Raw genomic sequence first — 25,177 nt, forward strand, 5'->3', positions numbered from 1 at the left:
TCTGCTTTGTGATGTAATTCTCAATCCTCAAAAGGAAGAATGACATCAAAATACTGCATCTGTTCTTCCCTATAATAAATAGCTGTCCCGCAGAGATCTGAAAATCCTCACATGCTTAAAAAGGAAATATGTGCAGACGTATTCTGATTTTTATTCAGAGAGTACAATAAAGTCCAAAGCCAATGCAATGGATCCAGACTAACAGGGCAATCCTATAGTCCCTGGGACAACACCCCAAGGACAATAGGATAAATCAGACCCCTCCCCTCCTGAGATTGGAAACTACTGTTCTCTGATGCCCCCTCTTGCCCCCAGAGAAAGATCCAAGCTTCTGAGATCTCTGATGTCAGACAGGAGGAAAAGAGGAGGATTGGGGGAGAGGGAAGGCAGAACAGTGGAAGCATTGGGTCCATATTGGTTTCTCCCAATATGGGGAAACATTTAGACAAATCCTGGAACTGGTCTAAATGATCCCCCCTGCCATTGCTCACAATGGGAGGGAAATTATTTTAGAAAAACAGGGAGGGCAAGAAACACTGCTCCTTCCTCATTTCTGCCCTATTGGCAGAAACCCAGCAGGGCTTTGGAAATGTTGGAGAGCTCCAAACTATGAACACTGACACAAAGTCAGGATAGGGCCCTAAGTTAGTGGAATGTATCTCCTATTGATTCCAATGGGAACTAAGTCCTGACTAACTCGTCATACTAGTTTCAGATGAGACCCAAGTTACATTAACTTATTCTGGATGCAACCCAATTAAATTAATCTGCTCTCTGTAATTGTTAACGAGGTCAAGGTGCAAAAAGAAAAAGTCTTTAAACATTTGCTTCTTTTATCTGAAATTAAGATGGATTTTCCGTTCCCAGAGCTCCGCAACCATGTTTCACTTTGCTCTAGTAGTGGTGAAGAATTCAATTAATCTCAACTGGGATTGTTAGCCTGTAGTGGCATCTTTATATCTTTTGTGACAGGCAGAAAATGAAGGATGTTCTTAAAATGAGTTTCAAACTAACAATCTGATGCATTAAATCAAAACTAAAAATAATTGTTTGAAAAGATCATATTGTTACAGGATTGCCTTTGCTTTATACTTATAGCTCAACAGGTATAAATAAATAACTGTAATAACTTATTTCAGTTTGTAAAGCAGCCTGTCTTGCTTGCTCTGTCCATTTGTAATTATTATTTTTCTTTTAGCTTAATATATTTAGAAATATGTCATAACTTCTGGACCTTCTTAAAAAAAACTTTGTTTAATCAATGCAAAACAATTATTCCCTCTTTCAAAAGATGAGATTTCTTTTTAATTAAATATGATAATCTTATCACTGTTCCTTGCATTTCAGAGTATTTTGGGTCCAATGTCTATAAACTTTTCTTTCCTCTGTACCAATAAATTATATAAATGTGCCGATTGAAAATAACTATGTATCTCATACATTAGGCTCTAGTCTCCATGAAAGTGTAAGCCACAATAATATTGTTAGTCTTTAAGGTGACAAAAGGGCTCTTTGTGTACTTCAACAAAGATGGCTGATGTAACTCTGCAGGCAACCCACATCTCCCTCTAAAGTTGTTGGCAAACCTCCGGTCGATTACTTACAATTTTTAATTGCACCCATTGTTTTCTGATCAAATCCTTATTTAGGACCTCTCTAATTTTAGACATGAAGCAACAAGAACTACTTATGTCCATCATGCTATAATTGTAATTAACCATTTATTTCTGGGTCTGGTACATTGGCAATTAAATGTCTCTCAATATCCCCTAGAGGGAGTTTAGGACCATAAGATGGCATCTTGCATTTATACTTAAATCTTTCTTCAGCAAATCTTTGAATGCCAAATTCAATCTGGCCCAAGATGGTTCTTAATCTACCAGGCTCACTGTGGACACGTGACTCCTTAGTCAGGAACTGAACCAGATGAATTCTTAGGATGAAATCTCTCGTATGCCGCATGTAAAATATCTGGTAAGCAAACGTACATTTGCACTGGGTCGTTTCTTGCATTCCTTCCTATTAAGGCTGCTACTCTCCATTTCTAACTTGCAATCTTTAGAGAAGCATTAAGAAAGTTTCTCACAGAAGTGGGAAAGAGAGCTCAAGTCTCACTGTGATAGAGGGTGGGGCAGCAGACTTCCACCTTAGCAGGACAATGTGATGGGCTTTGTTCTGGCAGGCCCTGCTCTTTCCAAATCTCTGGGGCTCTGGCCCAAGGAAACCAGGCCACCATTAGGTAGTGCTAGAGCACGTGATACCTGAGCAGCCCAATGCAACGATGAAGGAGTAAACCTCGAGCAGATCCACACATAGGCTTTGGGACGCCCTGAAGGCGCTTTGGGGCTTCCCGAAATCGATGATGTGTACCCTACCTTAAGCCTTCCAAAAAGAGGAGGAGGAGGAGGAGGAGGCCCCTCGCGGGGACGGGATGAAGAGTTGCCGCGCCCAGCGCCTTCGCCAGGGAATCAGCTGCCACCCACCTACCCGCCGGCCTCCTTTTGCAAGCAAAAGAGCCACCCGGGCCCACCCCGGTCGGAGAGCTTGGCGGAAGAAGCCACCGCCGGCTTCCGCCCGGGTCATAGAGCTCGGCGGAAGCCAGCAGCGGCTTCTTCCGCCAAGCTCTCCAACCCGGGTGAGGCTGGTGGGTAGGTGGGCGGCAGCTGATTCTCCGGCGAAGGCGCCGGGCGCGGCAACTCTTCATCCTGTCCCCACGAGGGGCCTCCTCCTCCTCCTCCTCCTCCGCCTCTTTTTGGAACGCTTAAGGTAGGGTACACATCATTGATTTCGGGACGCCCCAAAGCGCCTTCAGGGCGTCCCAAAGCCTATGTGTGGATCTGCCCCTCATTGCTCTCAACACTTTGTCTAGTGGGTTAAGGGGATGATGGATAGCCAGATGTCTAGGAAGCAGGTTGGCCTGGCGCCTACATTGTGCTTATTCCGGCGCCTTGTACTTTTATACTGTTTTAAGCTTTTGTATTTTATATTGTATTTTATGCTGTATTTTGTGGCTTTAATTTCTGCGAACCGCCCAGAGAGCTTCAACTATTGGGCAGTATAGAAATGTAATAAATAAATAAACCGAGGACAAGCAAGCCACACTTGGGCTCCCTCTTAACGTGTGAAACACCTCAAACCTGGAAGCTTTTGTAGAAACTATTGCTATTCACAGTTAGTTGGGATCAACTCTAGTTCAAAAACATTGGGTTGGATCCAGATTTAAGCATGTGCTACTGGGCTGGTGGAAGCAGACGTTCCTGCCTTATCCTCTCCACGGCAGCCCCTTCAGCCCCCTGAAAATTCAGTGCAGAGAGTCTGGGGACCTTGCTGAATGAGAGGGGCTGTGGTGCAAGGGGGGGCAGGCAATTTCTGAAAATTGGGTGGAGACAGAGCCGACTCTCCCATGATGCAGGGTGAAGACCCCCTCCCCACCCATTGGACTGCAAGGAGCAGTGAGCTATGTTCTCCCTCTGCTCCATGGGGCGGGAGCTGCCAGGCACATTGGTGCTCTGGAGAGCCCAAGGGCTGTTCTCCCACTTTTGTTGCAGGGGCCACTTTTTCCCCTCTGAAATTAGGTGGTTGGGTGCCTCTCAGTTTGGAAAAGAAATGGGGCCACCCAAAAATAAGGTAACAGCTTCTACATACTCCGGGGACAACTCTATGTACACCCTGACAGCTTCTAGTCAGTTTCCAGAGGATAACGTTGAGGGGGATGCATTTTCCATCTCCAAAACTATGTGCTCTCAGCCCTCCTACTAAGTAGCTGTAAAAATGGGTTTGGAGCTGATTCTATATAGCACTTAAATGGTGGGGTTATACTGCAATGTTCTGTTGCAGGTCCTACTTGTTTGGTTATAATTTTCAAGGATATGGGCTTTTATTGAGCCTGTTCAGATGACTTGGTGTGTTGTGTGAACCATTCCTAACCATGGTTTCAACTTGCTCACTAACAATTTGCTGCAAAAGAGTTAGCAGTCTAATCATAGCGTGTTATCTGAACAGGCCCATTGTGTGATAAGCCCAGAAGCCCTTAAGAGCTTGGCTATTTTTTTAAAAAAAAAACAGCTGTATAAAATAAGCTTGTTGTCGTATGAAAATATATTACAAAGGCATAACAAAAGGCTTGCTGACTTCAGGGTGCTTCCTGATGAGGCTTTTATCCTGAAATTGCCCTGCCTCATTCATGGAATTTTACAGGGGATCCAGAAAGAAGTCAATAGGTCCATAAAGAAATTCAATTAATATATCCCGGTTGTAGACATCTATATTGATACTTACTGCTGTGTTTGCATCAGTGGCATGCTAGTATTGTCATAGCTGTCCGGGTGAACAGGTGGCACAATCTCACCAGTGACCGGATGAAACACGGGAAGTGTTGAGAGAGGCCAAGCTATCTCTCGGTTTTTTGACATTTCTCGAAGTTCTTTTGTGGATTTCTGAATTGCACTGTGGTGGACCAACTGGATGCTAGATCAAAACGAAACAATATTTTTCCACATTTACTAAAATGACTAGTTTTGTAAAACTGGGCAGTACAAAAACACATTTCAAGAAATTGGGTAGATTACTGTAACAGATTCAATAGACAAGATTTGTATATAACAAATACTTCATTTAAAATTATTTGGAAAGAAAAACCATTTTTATGTAGGGAATAAGCCATATAAAGCCTGCATGCTGCATCCAGCCCTCTAAACTTTTCCCCACATTTTCAGGTGAGTTGCCTGGGAGCCAAAATAGGCGCAACGTTAAATGTGTAATTGCATTTCATGTGTCCAGCTTTTCCTCCCTTCTAAATCACAGCTGCCGGGGAGGGGGGAGTGTCAGGTCAGGATGGGACCATATTATGCAGTGAGGTGGGCAGGGGGGTTAAACCGTTCCCCCCCCCCACTATCACAGTCCCAATGAAAATCCCTCCCCCGCACCTCTGTCAATATTGCAATTAACTCCAGGAGGGAATCTTCCATTGACACCAATGACAGCTTCTCTCTTGGGGCGAAGCAAGATTTAGGGAGGGAGGGGAACCTTCAACAGGAACCTTGTGGGGCAAAAGGAACTGCACACACAGAGAGACACAGATATTATTGAGAACTCAGACATATCAAATGCAAACATACATTTAACATTTAGATTGGCCCTTGACAGCCTCAGTATAAGCGCTGGCCTGGCATTGCCTCCCTGTGCACATCTAGACTAGACTATGAGCCTTCAGTGATCCATTACATAGATGACCCTCTATAGAAACTTTCCCTAATCTGGTGCCATCCAGAGGTGTTGGGACTACAATTCCCATCATTCTTAGCCAGCACGACTGAGGCAGACTGGGAATGATGGGAGTTACAGTCCAACACATCTGGAAGTCATCAGGTGGGGGAACATTGCTCTTTACAACTAAGTGCAAATACCATTAATTGCAAATTGGTAAGTTTTATAGGCCCCGTTCAGACAACACGCTAAATCATGCTACTTAACCACAAAATGGTTAATGGAATGCATTAAGGTTAATTCATTCCGTTAACCATTTTGTGGTTAAGCAGCATGGTTTAGCGTTTTTTCTGAAAGGGGCCACAGTGAGGCTTCTGGTGATTAGTTAACAATTATTAATAAAAGCTGCACTTTATACCTATAGGGCTCCTTCCACAAAACTGATTTTTTAAAAATATTTTCATTACCCTATAGAACTAGAGAGAGTAATCTCGTAAGCCACAAGGCTGAACTGAATATCAATATTTTTCATCATGATTTCATTTATTGTGAACTATTAAACCCTTTTTATTTAGACCTGCTCAGTTCCTCAGGACTCTACATTTTTTCAAAGCAGCCATCACAGAGATGAAGAACAAGTTAAGGAGGATGAGGATGGTATACATGTATGAAGCATGACAAGCTACTGAGAAATGAAAATTAAATGATGGGAGAAAATAACAGGAAAGAAGACACTTACTCTGGTGTTTGCATGTTTCTCTTTTCCCTAAAAATAAAACAAAAGTTATGAATTAAATAATAGCATTTGTATTTGAAACATTAAATCTAACTGCCGATGGAAATAGTACATGATGTGGAAATGCTGGTCCTGTTACAATGGATCATGATCCCAAGAAGCTGTATGTGTGTGCAAACAAAAACTGCATGTGCAACTGGAGTAGGCTTTGAAAATTTGCCGAAGCAGCCCTAATAGCTGAAGAGGCAAGCTGCATTTAAACAGAGGCTTGCTTCTTCAACCATGGGAGCAGCTATGGCAAAATTTCAAAGAAAGCTTTAGCTGTGCATGACGTTTTTGTTTATGTATTGATACAGCTTGTTTGAATCATGACCATTTAATGCAGATGAGCATTTGCCACGAGGTTTATGAGAAGGCATGAATGAAGGCACATAAAGAGATGATATAGATGAAAGACACATACACAAAGATGTGAATATGCAGGTTAAAAGGACAGATGCTTTCCTAGAACATGTGCATGTAAAATGGAAGAAATTCTGTTGCTTGCTGCTTTTCTTTTACGCTTTTGGCTTTTATAACCCTAAATTCAGTTCACAATCTCAATATGGTTTATTTTTATTGTTAGAGACTTTGTTACCTGTAATTAGTTTCAAATTACTGTCAGGTTAAATAATTTTATGAATGGGTTCCTCAGTTTTGGAGTTCCTTAATAAATTTTAAAAGATTTCTAGTTCCAAAGATGACTAAAAGTAGTAATTTGATTTTATTGCATATTTTAGAAAATATTAAAAACTGCTTTTATGAACTGAATTAAGCTCATTTACTAAACTTTTCATGTGCCTGTAAACTGATAAAATTATACAATCATTTATTAATGTTTCAAAGTACTCACACTCCTTCCCTTCGGCAGCACATAATATATGCAAGTATTAGAAAAAGCACCAATGCAATCGCAGACGGGACTGCTAACGTAATGAGGAAATCTGAATAATAATCTCGGCTTTTCAGATTTTCAGAAGGTGGCTTGTATTCGCCGCCATCTGGCAATATGCCTTCTCCACGGATCACTTCTTTATAGGTAGAAACATGCTGTGTTTTATCAACCTAACACCAAAAAGACAAGAGGTACTTTAGAGAGCAATACATTAAAAAAAAAAAAAGGGCAGTCGCAACCCAGTGAACAGTGCAGCCTCCAGACATTCCAGAAAAGATTAAGCACCAGACTTCCACAATCACAATTTATTTTAAAGTACGCTTTGTACCACACACTTTCTTTGCAGAAATCAGGTCATAAAATTAAAGAAAGTGACACTTTTGGTTTCAGAACCGGTCCAAGACATTTTGCCGCCTGAGTCAAAAGACAAGTTGTCCTGCCCCTCCCGCTACTATTGCATGTAAGTAGACTGGACTGTCATTTGAATCTCACTTCCACATGAATGGTGGGATAGTATCCTCCACACCGGAGGGCAGCAAGCCTAGATTAGGGGTTACAGGACAGGTCATGTGGTCCGATTGGAGTCCACCAGGAGAAAAGCCTTAAGTGTGGTGGCCCCCTTCCTATGGAATTCCCTGCCTTTGGAGGCCAGGCAGGAGCCAACATTGCATTGCTTTTGGTGCCTCCTGAAAACATTGTTGTTCCAGGAAGCTTTCCCTGAATGACCGGCCACAGTTTTATCTGAACTTTGTTCTTTTAAAAATATAATTTTCAGTGGTGTTTTTATTCTGTTATTGTTCACCGCTCCAAAATCTTTGGGTAGGGAGCAGTATAGAAATATTGTACATAAATAAATAATGTGGCACACACAGCTCTATCCTCTTATCATAGGGAACAGACAGCGGCGACCTCTATTCCCTAGCAACTGCCTCCTGAGGTGGTTACCTCACTCTGCCTAAGAGTAGGGCCGTCCCTCTTCAGTCTTTTTGTACTTTCTGTTTAAAAGTACATAATACAGTGTTCACGCATAACACTAAATCATGGTTTAACAAAGCTTTGGTCACTCATGCTCTCCCCTCCCCAACTCTCCACCCATAGCCAAGAGGAACAAACCAGCATTCAGTTTCGCTCTAGCAGATTTAGCAGATTCCTGGCTTGTCATTATGTGTGAACCAGGAATTGTTTAAAACAAACTCTATTAAATTGCTAAAGAAGCCGCCTACAAACACTGGATTGTTTTGTTGGCTGGGTTAACAAACTAGAATTTATTTTAAAAGTACAAGTCATGGTTTGTACATAACAACAAGCCAGGAATCTGTTTAAGAGAAACTGAATCTAGATTTATTCCTTCTCTTGTCTGCTATACTGTTCTCCTGCACAGCTAAACTGTGGCTGAGGTTTATATGCAAATGTAATGGTTAATGTCATTTGGTTAGTGACCATTTAAAAAATAATAATATAAGAGTCATTGTAGAAAACTGGACAAGATTTTAATATTAAGCTGCTCCATCTTAATCGGCTTTTAAAACTCCTCCACATGATGAAGCGTAGGGATAGACAGTAAGATACTTATTTAAGTACATAAAATGCAGAATTGAAGGCTGACATCTGTTACAATGCTCTACCATGTTTAATAGTTAAAGACATTGTAAGGAGACTTGAGTTCCTTTAACTGAGAAAGTCTCTTGACGCTCTTAAAGAACATCAGAGAAATGGGATCTGGTCCAAGCATGCACACGTCCTGTCTAAACAGTTTCAATTGCACCAAATCACCTATTTAGCAATGACACCTGAGCACTATCTCCGATTATCTGAGAAAACCGATGCATAAACAGCCTCAGCTGCTGGATTGTGCTGTGGAACTCTGTGCATTTACATACATGATTCCCCATTCAACTAAGGGAGGGGTAGGCAACCTTTTCAGGCTGTGGGGACTTTTGACAATTTAAGACTGTCTTTGGCACCACCACAAAATGGCTGCCATGGGAGGCACAGCAAAGGACAAGTAACCTGCCCAAAAGAATAAGCACAAAGCAGAGGAGAGGTCTGTACCCCAACACTCTAAACAATTCTCTCGAACCTACAGTTTTTCAGCACCAACAGAAAACTATTTCAGCTGCCAATAAAAATGTATTCATTTAAAAAAATAAATGGGAGGAGTAGGGCACCTTGGTGAGCACCAAGAACAATGTTTGGAAGCGTATTAGAGCCTATGTTGCCTATCCATGAGTTAAGGTTACCTATACTGTTAGACCCCATTCAACTAAGGGTATACATATATGGAGTTGATCCAGATTTATTCATGGCCATTGATTTCATTGGATCTACTCTAAGTATGACTAAATCTGGGTCCAACCCATGGACTTTATCTGGATTGGGGCAAAACTGGATTGAGGGAATTGGACATAAATGTTGGACACAAACATCCTGAGGAACTCTACAATTGACTTTAAAGCAAATAAACCTGGTTCTCTCTCTTTATATCGGCCATTTACAGTCCTTGAGGATCCTACATACACATACCACTGAATCTGATTGAAATTTTAATTGTTCAGAATTCATCAAAACAGTAATTTGAAAAAGAATCCTTAATAGGCAATGAGGAAATGGCACACAACCACTAGTAAAGAATTACCTACTGGTTATTACCCTTAAGGATTCTGTGTCTTGAGGAACATCACTCTTTGAACAATACTTACAGAGTAAGTACTATGGTTTAATGAGCTATCCAGTGTTCTTTCTTAAAGTTTTTTCTTAACTTTAGTTCTTAAATAAAGACAAGTTTCAAAGCAGTTTCATAGGAACATAGAATGCCAACTTATGCCGCATCAAACCAATGGTCTGTCTAGTTTGGTACTGCCCACACCAGGGGTGGGCAGACTTTACACTTGCAGGATCTACTTTGATTTTGACTAGAACTCCGAGATCCAGCCAGCCAGGTGCGATATAGTGGCTTATGAAGGCAGACATAGACAAACAGAACAAGGGGGGCTCTGAACACATACTCTGCCTAGAATTTGTTTTCAGAACTGGAGCTTACTCACTAGTCCCCCCCACACACACCTATTCCTGTTTCTCCCCAAGCTTACTTAGAAGGGAGAGAAAAAGTTGTTTGTTGCTGCCATTATTAAACCTTTGAGAATAGGAAATTGTTGCTGATCAAGTGCCAGTGGAGGCTGGTGGCTCCAAGGACAGTGAGGCACTGAATCCACTCTGGGTTTCAGTCAGAACTCTAAAAGATCTATCCAAGGTGCAAAATGTTTTGTGCATTATCTACATACTTCTTTAAAAATAATAATGAAAATATCCAAATATTTTTTAAAAATGTAAAAATCCCTTTAAACATTTCCAAGTACTGTGTATTCAAGCCACGTTATTTATTTATTTATTTTAGAAATTTCAATCTTGCTTTTGCTCCAGTAGTGGAATTCAAAGTAGCTAAAAGCACAGAAATACAAATATCCAAGACAATATCAAACACCATGATGAAACAGAATAATAAAAGAAGCAAAATAAATGATCAGCCCAGCTTCCCACAATGGGCTCTAACAAGCCAGGTCTTTCTCAGGAACACATATAGTGATACAGACGTGTCAACGCGGGAGGGTATTCCAGACCATTGACCGCATAGCAGAAAAGGCCCTATTCCTTATGTCCAGCCACTAAGCCTCATACGATAAATCAGAAACATGTTTGTGGAATTTACCCTCCATAAGATTATTTTAATGACAGAATGTCCATGCGGGTTCTGCAATACTGTCAACCAGTTAACTCACCAAAGAGATTTTACACCAGTCTATGTGAAACTGAGTGCGAAACTTTTTATCGCAAGTTATTACAGGTTCCATTTCTTGACTGCATCTCAGCTGATTTTGTGGATTTTCGACTTCCCGTAAGCAGGAGGAGAATGTAACATCTGCACCAACCATAACATAGACACTGCGAAAAATGTTGACAGTTTTAGGATGGCCACTGACAAAATTTTAATCAATGAGTTTGATCCAAAGGTTCCCTTTTGTGAATGAAAGGGGCTTCTGTTACTCAGCGTCTTCATTAGTTCATGCATAGAAGATTATTAATAATAGCATGAAAAAGTGTATCCTGCAATGCAGACTTGTCAAATGTAGGAACATGAAAGCTGGGAGCAAAATACAATGCATGCTTTATGATTCTCTTAATATGTCACCAAAGAACTGTTTCTAATAGCACAAGTCAGTTTTCCTAAAGATGTCAATAAAATGTAGAGCAGAGCTAAACAAAAATTAAAAGTTTTTGTTCTGCTAAAACACCAATAAACTGTTCTTGCCCGCTCCCAAAAAGTCTTGAAGAATTAAAACTAGTTTCTTTTCACATAAATGTGAGCTTTAGTAATTCATTTCTAATTAGCAGTACATTTCTATAGTCAGGTAAAGTGGGTACAAGGCTGCAGGCTAACTATGTATTTCTCAGCATGTTTTTACCAGTTCCAAAAAAAAGTTAATACATTCCTTTAATGGACTGGTAAGTAGATCCAAAACAAAACAAAAGGGCCAAAGTTGGTTCACCACACAAAGCTGGTAAAATGCACTCTTCATTATTGCCACTATCCAGGGTGGTGTCTTCACAGCATCAGGTTCCTCAGAAACCCCACACTTTCACTCCATAGGAGCAGCGTCAAGTAATCCAGACTCCAAGGAGGGAGCATGGGGCTTCTGGGTGGCTATCCAGGGACTGGAGCCTCCCCTACCCGCTTCCTGGTGAAAAGCGACCAATCATAGGTCGCCTTTCACCAGGCACCGCCCAACCATGCCTTTGCTGTGACTCCGGAGCGTGGCTTTGGGGCTGTCTTGATGCCATCTTGCACATCCTCACCTTGCTCTCGAGAAAAAAAGTTGGGATAAGTCCCCGACTTTTTTTCTCTGCAGCTTTGATGGAAAGCCCCGGGGTGGGTGCGCGCTTGCAACATCGTTGTACAATCGCTGCCGCACCACCACACACCCACTCTGGGGCTTTCTGGACATTTAGACAGCCTCCAGGCTCTAGAAGTAAAGCAGGTCCAGACAGGGTGCCACTCTTTAACCCCGAGCAGGGTATTTCCAAACCAAAGACCAGAGGCCTCCCTGCCATCAACATCTCTGCCTCTGGGAGTAAGCTCTATTGAAACCAACGGGCCTTACTTCTGAGTAAATATGCATAGGAGTACACTATAATGCTTGCATTTCTGTGCCCACTCACCTAGGAGTAAGCCCCGCTGAACACAGTGGGACTTACTTTCAAGTTAACCTGGAAGGGATTACGCTGCACAAGGTAAATTGCTTTAAGTTCCTTGGAGAAAGAGTGAGATATAAACACAGCAAATAAATAAATATCCTCCTAAGCAGCCTTTTAACATCCTGGTGCCCTCCAGACGTATTGGACTACAATTCCTAGCATCATATGGGGGCATCAGATTGGAGAAGGTTGCTCTTAAAGATCCTTGCTGCTTATTTGTCTTGAAAATGTCTACCTTTCCTTTCAAGTGATCCTCAAGGCAATTTACAACAGATTACACCACCAACGAAAACAAAACAACCACAGTCCAACTTAGCCCTTGTTCCTCTGGATGGTGGAAGAGATCAGAATGACTTTTCTTTCACTTCTGGCAGGGAGAGGAGGATTAAGCTCCCTGCAGCTGCTGGTTCACGGTTGATCATCATCATTATCTGAATGAGTATCCAAATGCAGATGTTGTCCATGGCTTTTTATTGGATCATTCGATGGGGGGAAATTCTCTACTGCTCAATTTTAATGGATATTAAATATTTAAATAACAAATAATTGGACAAAATATCAGAACATCTTCCTTACCCTTCTTTCATGTCATTAATAGGAAGTGGGACTCTGCCTCCCCTGTCAAGAGCTGAGGTGATGTTTATGGCATTCAGACGCTCCGGCTGCCACACATTTTTCACAGCTCCAAGGAAGTCTCCAAGAACTTCACTTGCCAACATTTCCTCTACATTCATGTTTTTAATATAGAATTCTGCTTGATATGGGAAAGGAAAATCTGATTGCAAAGAGAAAAGCAATGGTGACTTAGATTCTTTGAAATGTACAAAACAGCCAGAATTGTGCAGAAATACAGCAGTATCATTTTATAAATATGACTGAATATGAAAATATCTTAAGATCTTTTATTAATAAACCAGTGAATGGTCTTTGCTTTGCACGGGGTGGCACAATCCTTAATTTGATTCAGAGAAGCCTTCAAACAAACTTACACCCCCTGTCAAAGTTGGAACCATTGTGCCTGCCCCGTCTGAGTAAAGTCATGCCGCTGGCATCCCTAGGCATGAACCCTGCTTTGGTTGCACCACCACAGCTCCTCGAAGGCCTTGATTACTAATCAATAAAGCGCTCTCGAACCCTCTGTCACTGGAATGGTGGAGTCGTGCTTAAGGGCTGTTTGGATTTCATCCTTGGGTGAAAAGAACATTGATCTAACAGGGTCTGTCCCACTCCATTCCTCTGGAGGTGGGACTGTCCCAAAGCAAGGGGGTGGGTGAAGCCATGTAACTCTGTCCCCTGGCCTACTCATTTCCCCTGGATTCAAACTGTATCGACTGCAAACCGTGTGCTCGTTAGGGAAGCCTGCCCCTAGTAGCTGAACATGTCACTACAGGCTTCCACCACATGGACTCATTAAAATTAATTCATACATTAAAAAAAACCCCAAGGTGCACAACCCTAGGGTCCCCTTAGTATGCATGCCAAATTTCAGGTGTTTAGGTTTCTGGGCCTTTGCACTATGGCACTGATGGACAGACAGACAGATTCATCCTCTTTATTATTCTAGACCTAAGATTTACAAAGTAACTGCCACAACTTTTCAAGGCTCTTCATGCAATTGAGAACAGTGATTTTCCACAGATACAGAAGGGTCTCTCTTCAGGACATTGCTCTCCACAAGTATAGGGCTACAAAAATGCCCAAAGGGTGTGCTCCCTCTCCTGTCCTGTTTAGTATGCTCAGATTCAGAACACCTGAATAAGGCATTCCAACATCTAACATTCCTTTGAGGTGCATGCATGCTAGGGGGGTTCTTTTAAGACTGTTTCTACTCAATTTACCCAGGAGCTGCATGTTTGGCACTGTTTGGCACTCCCCAGTTTTAGGCCAGGTCTACTTTTCAATTACAAGCTGTTGTTGCAAATGAACGCATTTCAGAACTATTTTATGAAAATGAAGGAGTCCTCTTTAATAGAAGTGGCTTACAAATAGTCAAATAAAGGCAAGATAAAGTTTTGCATACTTCTTTTGAGTCACAAAACACTTTTTGCATTGCAGTTTTGTATAATAATCTAACACATATACTTATTTATCAGTTGTATAAATACTGAACAAGTTCTTGTAGATATACCTTCTGATGACATTATATTAATAACCAAATTATGTCTTGCAGTCTCAAAGGTACGCCTGTTATAAGCAGTGATCTAGTGAAGAAAAAAATGTAAAACAGGAACTTGTTACTACGTTTCTGAAAATCATCATCAGATAGGCATCAAATCCCATTATTGTTGTTTTTAATTTGACATATATGTTGAAGGAGAGACAAAGGCCACTGGTCACTCAGTTGGTGGAATAAAGCTACTTCTTTCCTCCCTTTGCACTTCAGCCTGGGTGCAATGGAATGGGACTTAGATGAGTAAGGGGCGCTTCGACAATTGAGAGGTATCTTCTTTCTCTCCCTTCCTAGCCTTTAGCATTGCTCTTGCTCTCCCACTCTTGCTGTTTATTTTGCTGTTCCGCCCCATTCCTTGCCCCTAGCCTTGCTCGTTCTCTCACCCCTCTAACCCTTTTTTCTTATTTCCCATCCCTCCCAGCCTCTAGTCTCCCTATTATTCTCCCCACACCTCTTTGGACTAGCGAGGCCCCACAGCAGCCATTAGTCACATCCCCAATGGGAGTCATTTTGTGAGGGTGCCCGCAGCAGTTTCTCAAATTCCCAAATGTGCCCACAGAGCCAAAAGGGTTGGGGACCCCTGGTCTAAAATGTGTGCGAGTTAAACATAATGGGTTGGCTCCAAACGTAAGTCATACCTAGAGTACACCCACTAACTAACTTATCCCATTGATTTCAGTGGGTTTACTCCAACCATGACTAATACTAAAGTCATACTAAAGACATGCTTTAGTCTTAGGATCCAATTTGGATCCATTGGATCCAACTTAAGCTAGTTATGCTTTCGTTCTATAGAAATCAACAAGACAAGTTAGAACTAATGTAAGTCCCACAGATTTCAATGTAACCAAATCATGACATAGTCTGGATCCAACCCAACGTAAAAAGCATTGTTACATTCCCTGATCTACCAGGCAATGTAGAGGAAAGGGAAAGAATATGCAAGATAAGATAAACGAATGCCACAGTCAGGTCCTGACTGGAACAAGAGATGAACACAATGGGTTTTGTTGTTTCTATTTAAAAAAATTAAACTTATTCAGATAACTGTTTTTTGATATTCACTAAAAAGATTGCTACTATAGACTACATAGTTACATTACATATAATAGGATATTTGATTCAAGACATTTGGTGCAGTTTCCAAATAAATATTCTGTAAAGAACATACCTCAATTATGGTTGGTCTTCCCACGTTTTCTATAGTTGGTGATCCATACAGCACTCCATCACTGTATGGTGTTCTCTGAATATATCGTAGCCAACCAGGTCTATCAGGGTACCCCATTAGGTTTGTGTTAAATGTTATAGGGTCATTGTTTATCTCACCTGGATAAATAGGACACCCAATTAAAAATATGATTTCACCATATCAGCAGCGTAGTATTTTTATGCAATTCCAAGGGTAAAATCGGGAAACCACAAGCTGTCAATTACTATTCCCATCAATGCATTATGATCATGAAAGAATCATAATTCTAAATTTCTGCTTATTTTACTATTTTTTATTATTATTATTATTATTATTATTATTATTTATTTATTTATTTATATAGCACCATCAATGTACATGGTGCTGTACAGAGTAAAACAGTAAATAGCAAGGCCCTGCCGCATAGGCTTACAATCTAATAAAATCATAGTAAAACAATAAGGAGGGGAAGAGAATGCCAACAGGCACAGGGTAGGGTAAGCAGGTACAGGGTAGTGTAAAACTAAGGCTTGTACTGCAAGCAAAGCTCTTTCCACACTCTTAGCATTCAGAGGGCTTCTCCCCAGTGATTTTGTTGATGCACCTTAAGGCTTGAGCTGCGAGAAAAGCTCTTCCCACACTCAAAGCATTGATAGGGCTTCTCCCCAGTGTGAATTCTTTGATGCTGCTTAAGGTGTGTGCTCTGAGCAAAGCTCTCTCCGCACTCTGCGCATTTATAGGGCTTCTCCCCAGTGTGAGTTCTTTGATGCCGCTTAAGTTGTGAACCCTGAGCAAAGCTTTTTCCGCACTCTAAGCATTTATAGTGCTTCTCCCCAGTGTGAATTCTTTGATGCTGCTTAAGGCTTGAGCTGTCAGCAAAGCTCTTCCCGCACTCAAAGCATTTATAGGGTTTCTCGCCAGTGTGAGTTCTTTGATGCCGCTTATGGCTTAAGGTGTGAGCAAAGCTCTTCCTGCACTCTAAGCATTTATAGGGCTTCACCCCAGTGTGAATTATTTGATGCCGCTTAAGGTGTGTGCACCAAGCAAAGCTCTTCCCGCACTCAAAGCATTTATAGGGCTTCTCCCCACTGTGAATTTTTTTATGCAGCTTAAGTTTTGGGCTGTGAGCAAAGCTCTCTCCGCACTCTAAGCACTTATAGGGCTTCTCCCCAGTGTGTATTCTTTGATGCTGCTTAAGGCTTGTGCTCCGAGCAAAGCTCTTCCCACACTCAAAGCATTTATAGGGCTTCTCCCCAGTGTGAATTCTTTGATGTCGCTTAAAGGGTTGTGCTCTGAGCAAAACTCTTCCTGCACTCTAAGCATTTATAGGGCTTCTTCCCAATGTGAACTCCTTGATGCCGCTTCAGGCTTGTGCTGTGAGGAACGCTCTCTCCGCACTCTAAGTATTTATTGGGCTTCTCTCCAGTGTGAATTCTTTGATGCTGCTTAAGGTGTGTGCTCTGAGCAAAGCTTTCTCCGCACTCAAAACATTTATAGGACTTCTCCGCAGTGAATTCTTTGATGCAAGTTAAGTTGTGTTTTGAAACTGAATTGTTTTTCACAGTCTAAGTATTGAGATCTTTGATATTTGCTAAGATTAATCTTCTGAGTCTTTATGTACTGAGAGCTTTTCCTCTGTGTCTTCCTATTGTGAATGTTCTTTTTTCTTGTTGCTTCTAGTATTCTAGCATCACAGACCTCTGATCCTTCAAAAGAAATGGATTTGTTTTCCCTCTTTTTTTCAGTTTCAGTTTTCCTTCTCTGATTTTAACCTACTGCATGGTGTTGTGTGACCCTGTCTCTCTAAAGATGTAATAACCAACAACCATCAATGACAGAATCGTGATTCCTGACACTACAACCATCTGCACAATTTCCAGTGAGATGTGTGATGCAGTCCTACTTACTCAGAAGTAAATTCTACTGGATTCAATAGGATTACTCCTAAGTGAGCATTGGTTGCAGCCTAAAGAGGTTAGTCATGACTAATTCAAACCCCATTGATTTATAAGAGAAAAGCATAAGTGACCAACATAGTCTGGATTCAACCCATTCTTATACTTTTTTTAACAACAACAACAACAAAAATATTTAGGGCCAAACAAGGTTTCTTGGGTTATGCATCTTTTCCCCCTATGAGCATTTAAAAATGTAAAGCTGTCTTTGCATTTGTAGAACACTTTATCATTTGGCTTCCATGACATTGAGGCCGTTGCCAGACGAGGGTTTAGCCCAGGTTGACACCCGGGCTCACCCCTGTAGGTGCAGATGATGCACAGGGGATCCCAGGGTCAGCCCGGGCTAAACCCTCCCTTGACCCGGGATAACCGGATCCACTTGTGGCCCGGTTTTTCCACAGCCCCAGGCTCAGCCTGGGGCTGCAGAAGGTCTAACTGGTTCCGTGGCATTTCCTGGCTACACGGCTTACTCACGAGTAGCCGGGAAAAGCCACGCACTGGGCACAGTGCTCCATAGGAGCGCTGTGCCCATTGGGCTGGGTGTGTGTAAAATCACGGGGGGAGATGGGGGCCGGGAGGGAAAGAGCAGACCCGGCGGGAGAGATGGGGGGGGAAGAGCAGAGCCAGGGTGGGGAGATCATGGATGGGGGGAGGGGGCATCAGACATGGCAGATGGGGGGAAGAAGAACGGGGCCAGGGCAAGGAGATCGGGGATGGGGGAGAAGAAGAACGAGGCCAGGGCAAGCAGATTGGGGACGGGGGGGAAGAAGAACGGGGCCAGGGCAAGGAGATCAGGGATGGGGGAGGGGAAGAAGAACGGGGCCAGGGCAAGGAGATCGGGGATGGGGGGAAGAAGAACGGGGCCAGGGCAAGGAGATCGGGGATGGGGGACAAGAACGGGGCCAGGGCAAGCAGATTGTGGAGGGGGAGGAAGAAGAACGGGGCCATGGCAAGGAGATCGGGGACGGGGGGGAGAAGAACGGGGCCAGGGCAAGCAGATTGGGGACAGGGGCGGGGAGAAGAACGGGGCCAGGGCAAGGAGATCGGGGATGGGGGGTGAAATAAGAACGGGGCCAGGGCAAGGAAATCGGGGGGGAAGAAGAAGAACGGGGCCAGGGCAAGGAAATCGGGGGGGGGGAGAAGAAGAACGGGGCCAGGGCAAGGAGATCGGGGATGGGGGGGAAATAAGAACGGAGCCAGGGCAAGGAAATCGGGGGGGGGGAGAAGAAGAACGGGGCCAGGGCAAGGAAATCGGGGGGGGGGGAGAAGAAGAACGGGGCCAGGGCAAGGAGATCGGGGATGGGGGAGAAGAACGGGGCCAGGGCAAGGAGATTGGGGACGGGGGCGGGAAGAAGAACGGGGCCAGGGCAAGGAGATCAGGGACGGGCGGGCGAGTGAGCGGGGGGTGGACATGGCGAGTGGACATTGGGGGAGAATCGAGGGCAGGGGGAGCGGGGAACCCTTTATTTTTTTAAAAAAAGACTTAACTTTTCATTGGTGCACTCCTGCGCACATGGCCCCTTTAAGATAAAAAAATGGCCAACGCAATGGGGCTTTCCCTTACCCTGTTGCGTGTTACGTCTAGCTAGGAGCGACGGCCCGCGCTAGCTGCAGTGCGGCCTCGCCCCTATTCCCCACCGGATTATCAGGTAGGTCTAGCAAGGCCCTAAATCCTTATTTCACATTGGTTAATCTAGTTATTTTTACAAAGCCCCAATCAAGTGAAGCACTCAAGCATGTGAACTATTCAGAGTGAAGAATCAGGGGTTGTTGCTTTTCTGGAGCAAGCCCTTTAGCATGACATTCTGTCTATGCCATAAATTCTGAAAGATAACACATTTTAAATCATTCCCACATTCTGTCACACACAGTTTAAAGATAGCCTTCAAATGTATAATACCTTAGAATTATTTTAGTACATTAGTTGGTTTGAAATGTCTAAACATTCATGGTTTATCAGATCATCATAATTAGTACATTTTCCCTCAAAGGATCCTGGTGATTTTTCTCTTTTTTTTTAGCATGTATGCTAGCTTGCATTGGCTGCCTATACGTTTCTGAGCCCAATTCAAGGTGTTGGTTTTAACCTATAAAACCTTACACGGCTTGGGACCACAATACCTGTCGGAACACTTCTCCTGACATGAAACTACCCGCTCACTGCGCTCTACATCTAAGGTTCTCCTCCGAGTGCCTACTCCGAGGGAAGCTCGGAGAATGGCAACAAAGGAGAGGGCCTTTTCAGTGGTGGCCCCCCAATTATGGAATGATCTCCCCGATGAGGCTCGCCTGGCGCCGACATTGTTATCTTTTCAACACCAGGTCAAGACTTTTCTCTTCTCCCAAGCATTTAACAACATATGCTAAGTTTTTTTTTAATGCTACGGGCATTACACTAGAGGTCCCTTAGGCTAGTGTAAAGTAATTTACGTTAGCGCTCTTACCACCTTGGATACCTCCCACTGGAGGCTAGCAACCATTCCCATTCATTGCAGTGACGCAAATAAAGGAACAACAGTTCTGAATTTGGGATATCCTGGTTCACAATTCAGGCCCTTTACATTGCAATCCTAAACTCGCTTACTAGGGAACAGGGGGTGGAATTCAAAGCGTGCCATGGAGAAATTCAGAGTGGACCTGGTTTACCTACTTATTTTAAAGGGTGGGCCTAGTCTATGTAGTTATTATGTTGGGATCTCCGTATTTCACCTTTTATTTGTATTAGAGTCTCAGTATTTAACTTTTTCATACATTAGGTTAACAAAACAAAAAAAACAGAAAAATTTAGAACATTTGTGCTGCAATCCTATACACACTTCCCTGGGAGTAAGTCTCATTGAACTCAACAGCGCTTATTTATGAGTATACCTGCATAAAATTGCAGTGTAAATGAGATTATTTTTTATTATACTTTAATCATATAACACAGAGAAATACAATTGAAAGACACACACCATAAAATCCAGAACACTTTAAAGTTCTGTTTGGCTCGTATCTTGGCCTGGGTGATAAATGCTGAATGGCAGCCCATAAGGAGCCACAATTTGATGTAATGTGTTCGGTTAAATTTCTGAGCTGGAGGTCCATTCACTTTGATGAAGAAAGTAGTCAAGCAAGCCATATAATGGTGAGGGAAGTATGTTATTATCATCGCATCTGTGGAGACCTACCTTCTTCTTGAGTTAGAATTCTAGTTCAGCTAGGGAGTAAGTCTCACTGAACTTAGTAAGAAGGCAGAGGAATGAGTAATGGTAGGCTACAATCCTATGCACGTTTGCTAGGGACCAAGGCCGTAGCTAGACCTAAGGTTTACCCCAGGATCATCCCGGGTTCGTCCCTGCCTGAACGCTGGATGCCCTGTGTGGCACTTAGATGAACAGGTTTGACCCCAGGACAATCCTGGGATAAACCTTAGATCTAGCTACGGCCCAAGTTTCACTGAATTTAGTGGGAGTTACTTCTGAGCCTGAACAGGCTCAATGCAAACATAATGTTGAGAATCCTGCATTGAGCAGGGTGATTGGACTCGATGGCCTTATAGGCCCCTTCCAACTCTACTATTCTATGATTCTATATATACAATGCCCTGCACATCACTCTGCTACACTAGCGCTCTCTCGCTCTCCCTCCTTCCCCTCAGAAAAGTAAATTAATTTAGATTACATAACATTTTGATGCATTGTTAAAATTGTAAGCTTTTCTTACCAGGCTTTGGATAAGGTGGAAACTCCCCCTTAAAGTACTCCCTCTCCAAAACGTGAACAAACAGCACTCCAGCAGAAGGGTACACATTCCGATCAGAGTGCACCTTTGAGAGGATTGTGTACACTGAAAAGCAGTGGAAGACAGAACAGACAAATAAAGAAAAAGTAAGTTACAACCAGTGCTATACAGTGGTGTAGTGGAACCGGGGCTCACAGGGTCAAAATGCAGGGATTTTTTTATTAGCAGGAACAATCATGGCATCTGGCACCCCCTTCAATCTCCCCTGATTTCTCTGAGCTGAGCAGCAGTCCTCAGAGTAGCTGGTGGGAAAAGCAATTTTCCCAGCAAAATATATTGTTGTGAGCTATCCCTGCTATAACGCAGAGTATTTTCAGGTGGCTTAAGCCAATATCCAACTGTGTCATTCTGTTAGTGCAAATGATGCCTCGCTAGCAGAGACTATGTGTAACAGAGGAATCCAACTGAAGTTACATCTGTGCAAGCGGGTTTGCATTATGCTTGTGCAACCTGTTGTGCAACCAGTTGAACATAACTCTTGTGCAACCCGTTGTGCAACCGACTGCACATTCCACCTGTGCGATCAATCGCACAACTTCTTGCAGCCATTGCATAACCCACCGTGCAATCTGTTTTGCAACTGCTTTGCACCCCTTGTGTAATCTGGAACGCTCTTCCAGAACATTTGAGAACTACAAGTTCAATCGCAGCTTTTAAAGCTCAGCTAAAAACTTTTCTTTTTCCTAAAGCTTTTAAAACTTGAATTGTTCTGACTTTTATACTGCCTGTTTGGTGCATTCTCTTACCCTCCTTATTGCTTTATTATGATTTTATTAGAATGTAAGCCTATGCGGCAGGGTCTTGCTATTTATTGTTTTACTCTGTACAGCACCATGTACATTGATGGTGCTATATAAATAAATAAATAAATAAATAAATAATAATAATAATAATAACTAGTTGTGCAACTGTTTTGCACCGTTGTGTAACTTGTTGCACGATCACTTGCACAACCAGTTGCACAAGCGTAACGGGCAACCACTTGCACAACGGAAAGATTCCGCAGAGCTCTGCTAGCGCTATTTCAATTTGCGGACTGTCACCGTTGAATACTGGCCATAGTCTTGAATAGGTATCCAAGACAAATTAGCTACCTGCAAAAGATAAGTATAATACACACAGAGAGAAAGATGGATAAGCACAGTTGCCTGAATTTTTTAATTTTTCCTGAGGGTGTGGCTATGGAGACTGTCATAATGAATGCCTGCACTTCAGAATTTACCACTACATCACTGTTCAAAACAATGCCATATACAGAGCAATGGCAACTTCTGGGAAAAGCAAAGCAATTAATAACAAGTTAGGTGAAAGGTGACATTAACAACAGAACACATACAAAAACTTGTTTCTCCTTTTTATAGATGCTACAAGCTCCTTTCCATGTATGCAGCAACCGAAAATGAATGATTTAGCATTTCACTGACAACGCCGAAGCAGCAATGATAATGCTTTGTCATTATGAATATTGTAAAGATATATTATTTATTATTGATATCAGTTAAATATGTATCCTATCAGAGATTATACTTTTGCACACTTTGATAAACAGAAGAAAAGTAGTTAAATGGTGTTTATCACCTTAAAGACTACCCAAACCATGTTTACTCAGAAGCAAGTCCTATCCATTTCAATAGGGTTTACTTCCAGTTAATCAGGACTGCTGCCCTAATTTGTTAAACATGACAAAAGGAGACTTTCATTTGAATGAGAGACCTTTCGGAAGGCATTTGAGTACTAAAATGTATGGCTATACATATACTTTCCATGTTCTCTGCAATTCCGTTTTAGCAACATTTTCCATCTATACGGGAATATTTTCTTGCGGTGTTATGTAAGTAAGATGTGTTTGCAACTGATGGTGTTTTGTTTCTGGACTTGTGTGGGCTGGGTTGGTAACCCAGCACACAAAGAAGTGCTGTTGGCATAGTTCCTGCTGCTGTCAAATTTGACAGCAGAAATCACCTCTTGAGGTGATCACTGGACTGAAGCCAGACACACACCCAGCCCACCAAGACATGTCTGACAGGTAGGTGTACACAGCGGGTTGGATCCAGAATCTGCCTTCCGTGACAAGAAGAAATGTCCATGAGAGAAAGAGCTCTGCTTGGGTGGGGTCCCTACACCAGATTTAGCTCTCCCCCCCACACCATTCCCCTACACCACAGCTCACAACATTCAGCAGTGCAGCTGATCCAGCATAAACCTGGATCCAGCCGAGAGCTATGTGCATCCGAGTCTTGCATACCTGCCTCGGAATTAGGGCCAGTATGAGTAATATGCATGGCACACCTTAACAGTCTGCGTGGGATGTTCTCTTTAATAAGGTACATCTATTCCTATCTTCAACAGTGCCCTATCACCATTTAGTGATAAATGTCTAAAATGTTATTAATCTAAAAGCTTCTCTGTACTTGAAGAGAAAGCAAGAGAGACTCCAGTCAGAAAGTGAAATGCCCATACAGCTATCTACACCATTATTCTGCATGCATAAATCTGCAAATGTAAAATAAGAGGCTGGTTTTAAACACTTGGGCCTCAAATGCCTATAGTACAGTCTGTATCTTCATCAATCAATACTCAATATACTTTAGACTTTGATAGCTTATTCGGTTGTATAATGTTAAGACTGAGGGACTTTTCATTTTAGAACTGCTAAGTTCCTCATAAATAATGACAAGGATGAGCAAAGTATCAGCTGGTTTCTAAAAGTTCACCATTACAAACTGTTGTCAAGTAGTAATAAGTAGTATTCAAATGTACTAGTGGCAAGTGGTAATAAGTAGTATGCAAAGGTACTAGTACAATTAGGTTATCACTTGTAACAAATCTTTCAAAGATGAAAAAATAATATGTATTTCCTAATCCTTGTGTCTTGGGAGATATACAACTGAACTTCTCCGTATCCTTTCATTGAATCAGTGCATATGCTGACTGGCCTCAGGAGAGAATATGTGATGTCTAAATTAAGTAACATGCATTATTCATTACTTACGATACTCAGACTCTGCTGGGGGAATATGGGCTCTTGTTTAAGTTCCCATATCCATCATAACAGCACAAAATTGTTTGCCATTTTGACAAAAGTGGCACTGATAGTGAGCCATATTTCTAATTATCTGGACCATGCTGACAATTTAGGACACCCCAGGCTACCCTGTCAAAGCTAAAATTCCATTTTAAATGCAAAAGTTGTCAGCTAACAAGCCAGTAGCGCTTTTTTGTGATCATGTCAAGTGATTACATTAAAGAATGCTTTAAACATGTGACTGATTATGCACTAGAATTTGTGCACACTGGAGACAGTTCAGCCCCTTTGGCATGCTGGTCCATTGGACACAGATTTTACCTACACTTGTGTGCAAATGTCAGGAAGCACAACTGAATGACAGGACTGATAAGTCCAATGTAACACCATGGCAAGGAAACCTAGGCCGTAGCTAGACCTAAGGTTTATCCCAGGATTGTCCTGGGGTCAAACCTGTTCATCTAAGTGCCACACAGGGCAGCCAGCGCTCAGGCAGGGATGAACCCAGGATGATCCTGGGATAAACCTTAGGTCTAGCTACGGCCCTAGTTAGCACTCACTACAACTCCAGTGTTTCACTCTTCATAGAGGCACTGCTGCCAGAGAACATTGATTTATTGATTTAGGCAGATAAGAAATGTAATAAATTAATTAATTATCCAGACATGCACAAATGCACGCGCGCGCACACACCAGTATGGTCCCTAGATAAGCAACCAAACTGCCTGATTTTATCCTGGTTGTGCTTTTTATATTGTATTCTGTAGTTGTGTTTTTAGATTGTTGGTTGTTTTATTATGTTCTTCATGGTTTTAATTTTTGTGAACCGCCCAGAGAGCTTCGGCTATTGGGCAATATAAAAATGTAATAAATAAATAAATAAGCCCTTTCTTCTCCTGCTGGTGCAGATCTCTGAAACACCAC

The 25,177-nt window shown here is 42.3% G+C and overlaps 1 protein-coding gene and 1 pseudogene across 3 annotated transcripts in view; both read right to left on the reverse strand.

Moving 5' to 3' along the window:
* Positions 1-25,177, reverse strand: part of SGCE (sarcoglycan epsilon) — a 41,902-nt gene that overhangs the window by 2,118 nt on the left and 14,607 nt on the right. For 2 of the 3 annotated variants that reach the window (XM_063123177.1, XM_063123162.1), the window contains exons 2-9: positions 21,151-21,273; positions 15,467-15,624; positions 14,254-14,326; positions 12,702-12,900; positions 10,652-10,814; positions 6,834-7,045; positions 5,945-5,971; positions 4,279-4,467 (exon numbers count right to left, since the gene is read on the reverse strand). In XM_063123177.1, the coding sequence (XP_062979247.1) occupies positions 4,279-4,467; positions 5,945-5,971; positions 6,834-7,045; positions 10,652-10,814; positions 12,702-12,900; positions 14,254-14,326; positions 15,467-15,624; positions 21,151-21,273 (1,144 nt within the window). The remainder of the gene's footprint in view (positions 1-4,278; positions 4,468-5,944; positions 5,972-6,833; positions 7,046-10,651; positions 10,815-12,701; positions 12,901-14,253; positions 14,327-15,466; positions 15,625-21,150; positions 21,274-25,177) is intronic. The other variant, XM_063123170.1, reaches the window with a different exon arrangement.
* Positions 16,056-20,596, reverse strand: LOC134413352 (zinc finger protein 501-like; annotated as a pseudogene).

Source organism: Elgaria multicarinata, chromosome 1, assembly GCF_023053635.1.
Source record: "Elgaria multicarinata webbii isolate HBS135686 ecotype San Diego chromosome 1, rElgMul1.1.pri, whole genome shotgun sequence".
NCBI lineage: Eukaryota > Metazoa > Chordata > Lepidosauria > Squamata > Anguidae > Elgaria > Elgaria multicarinata.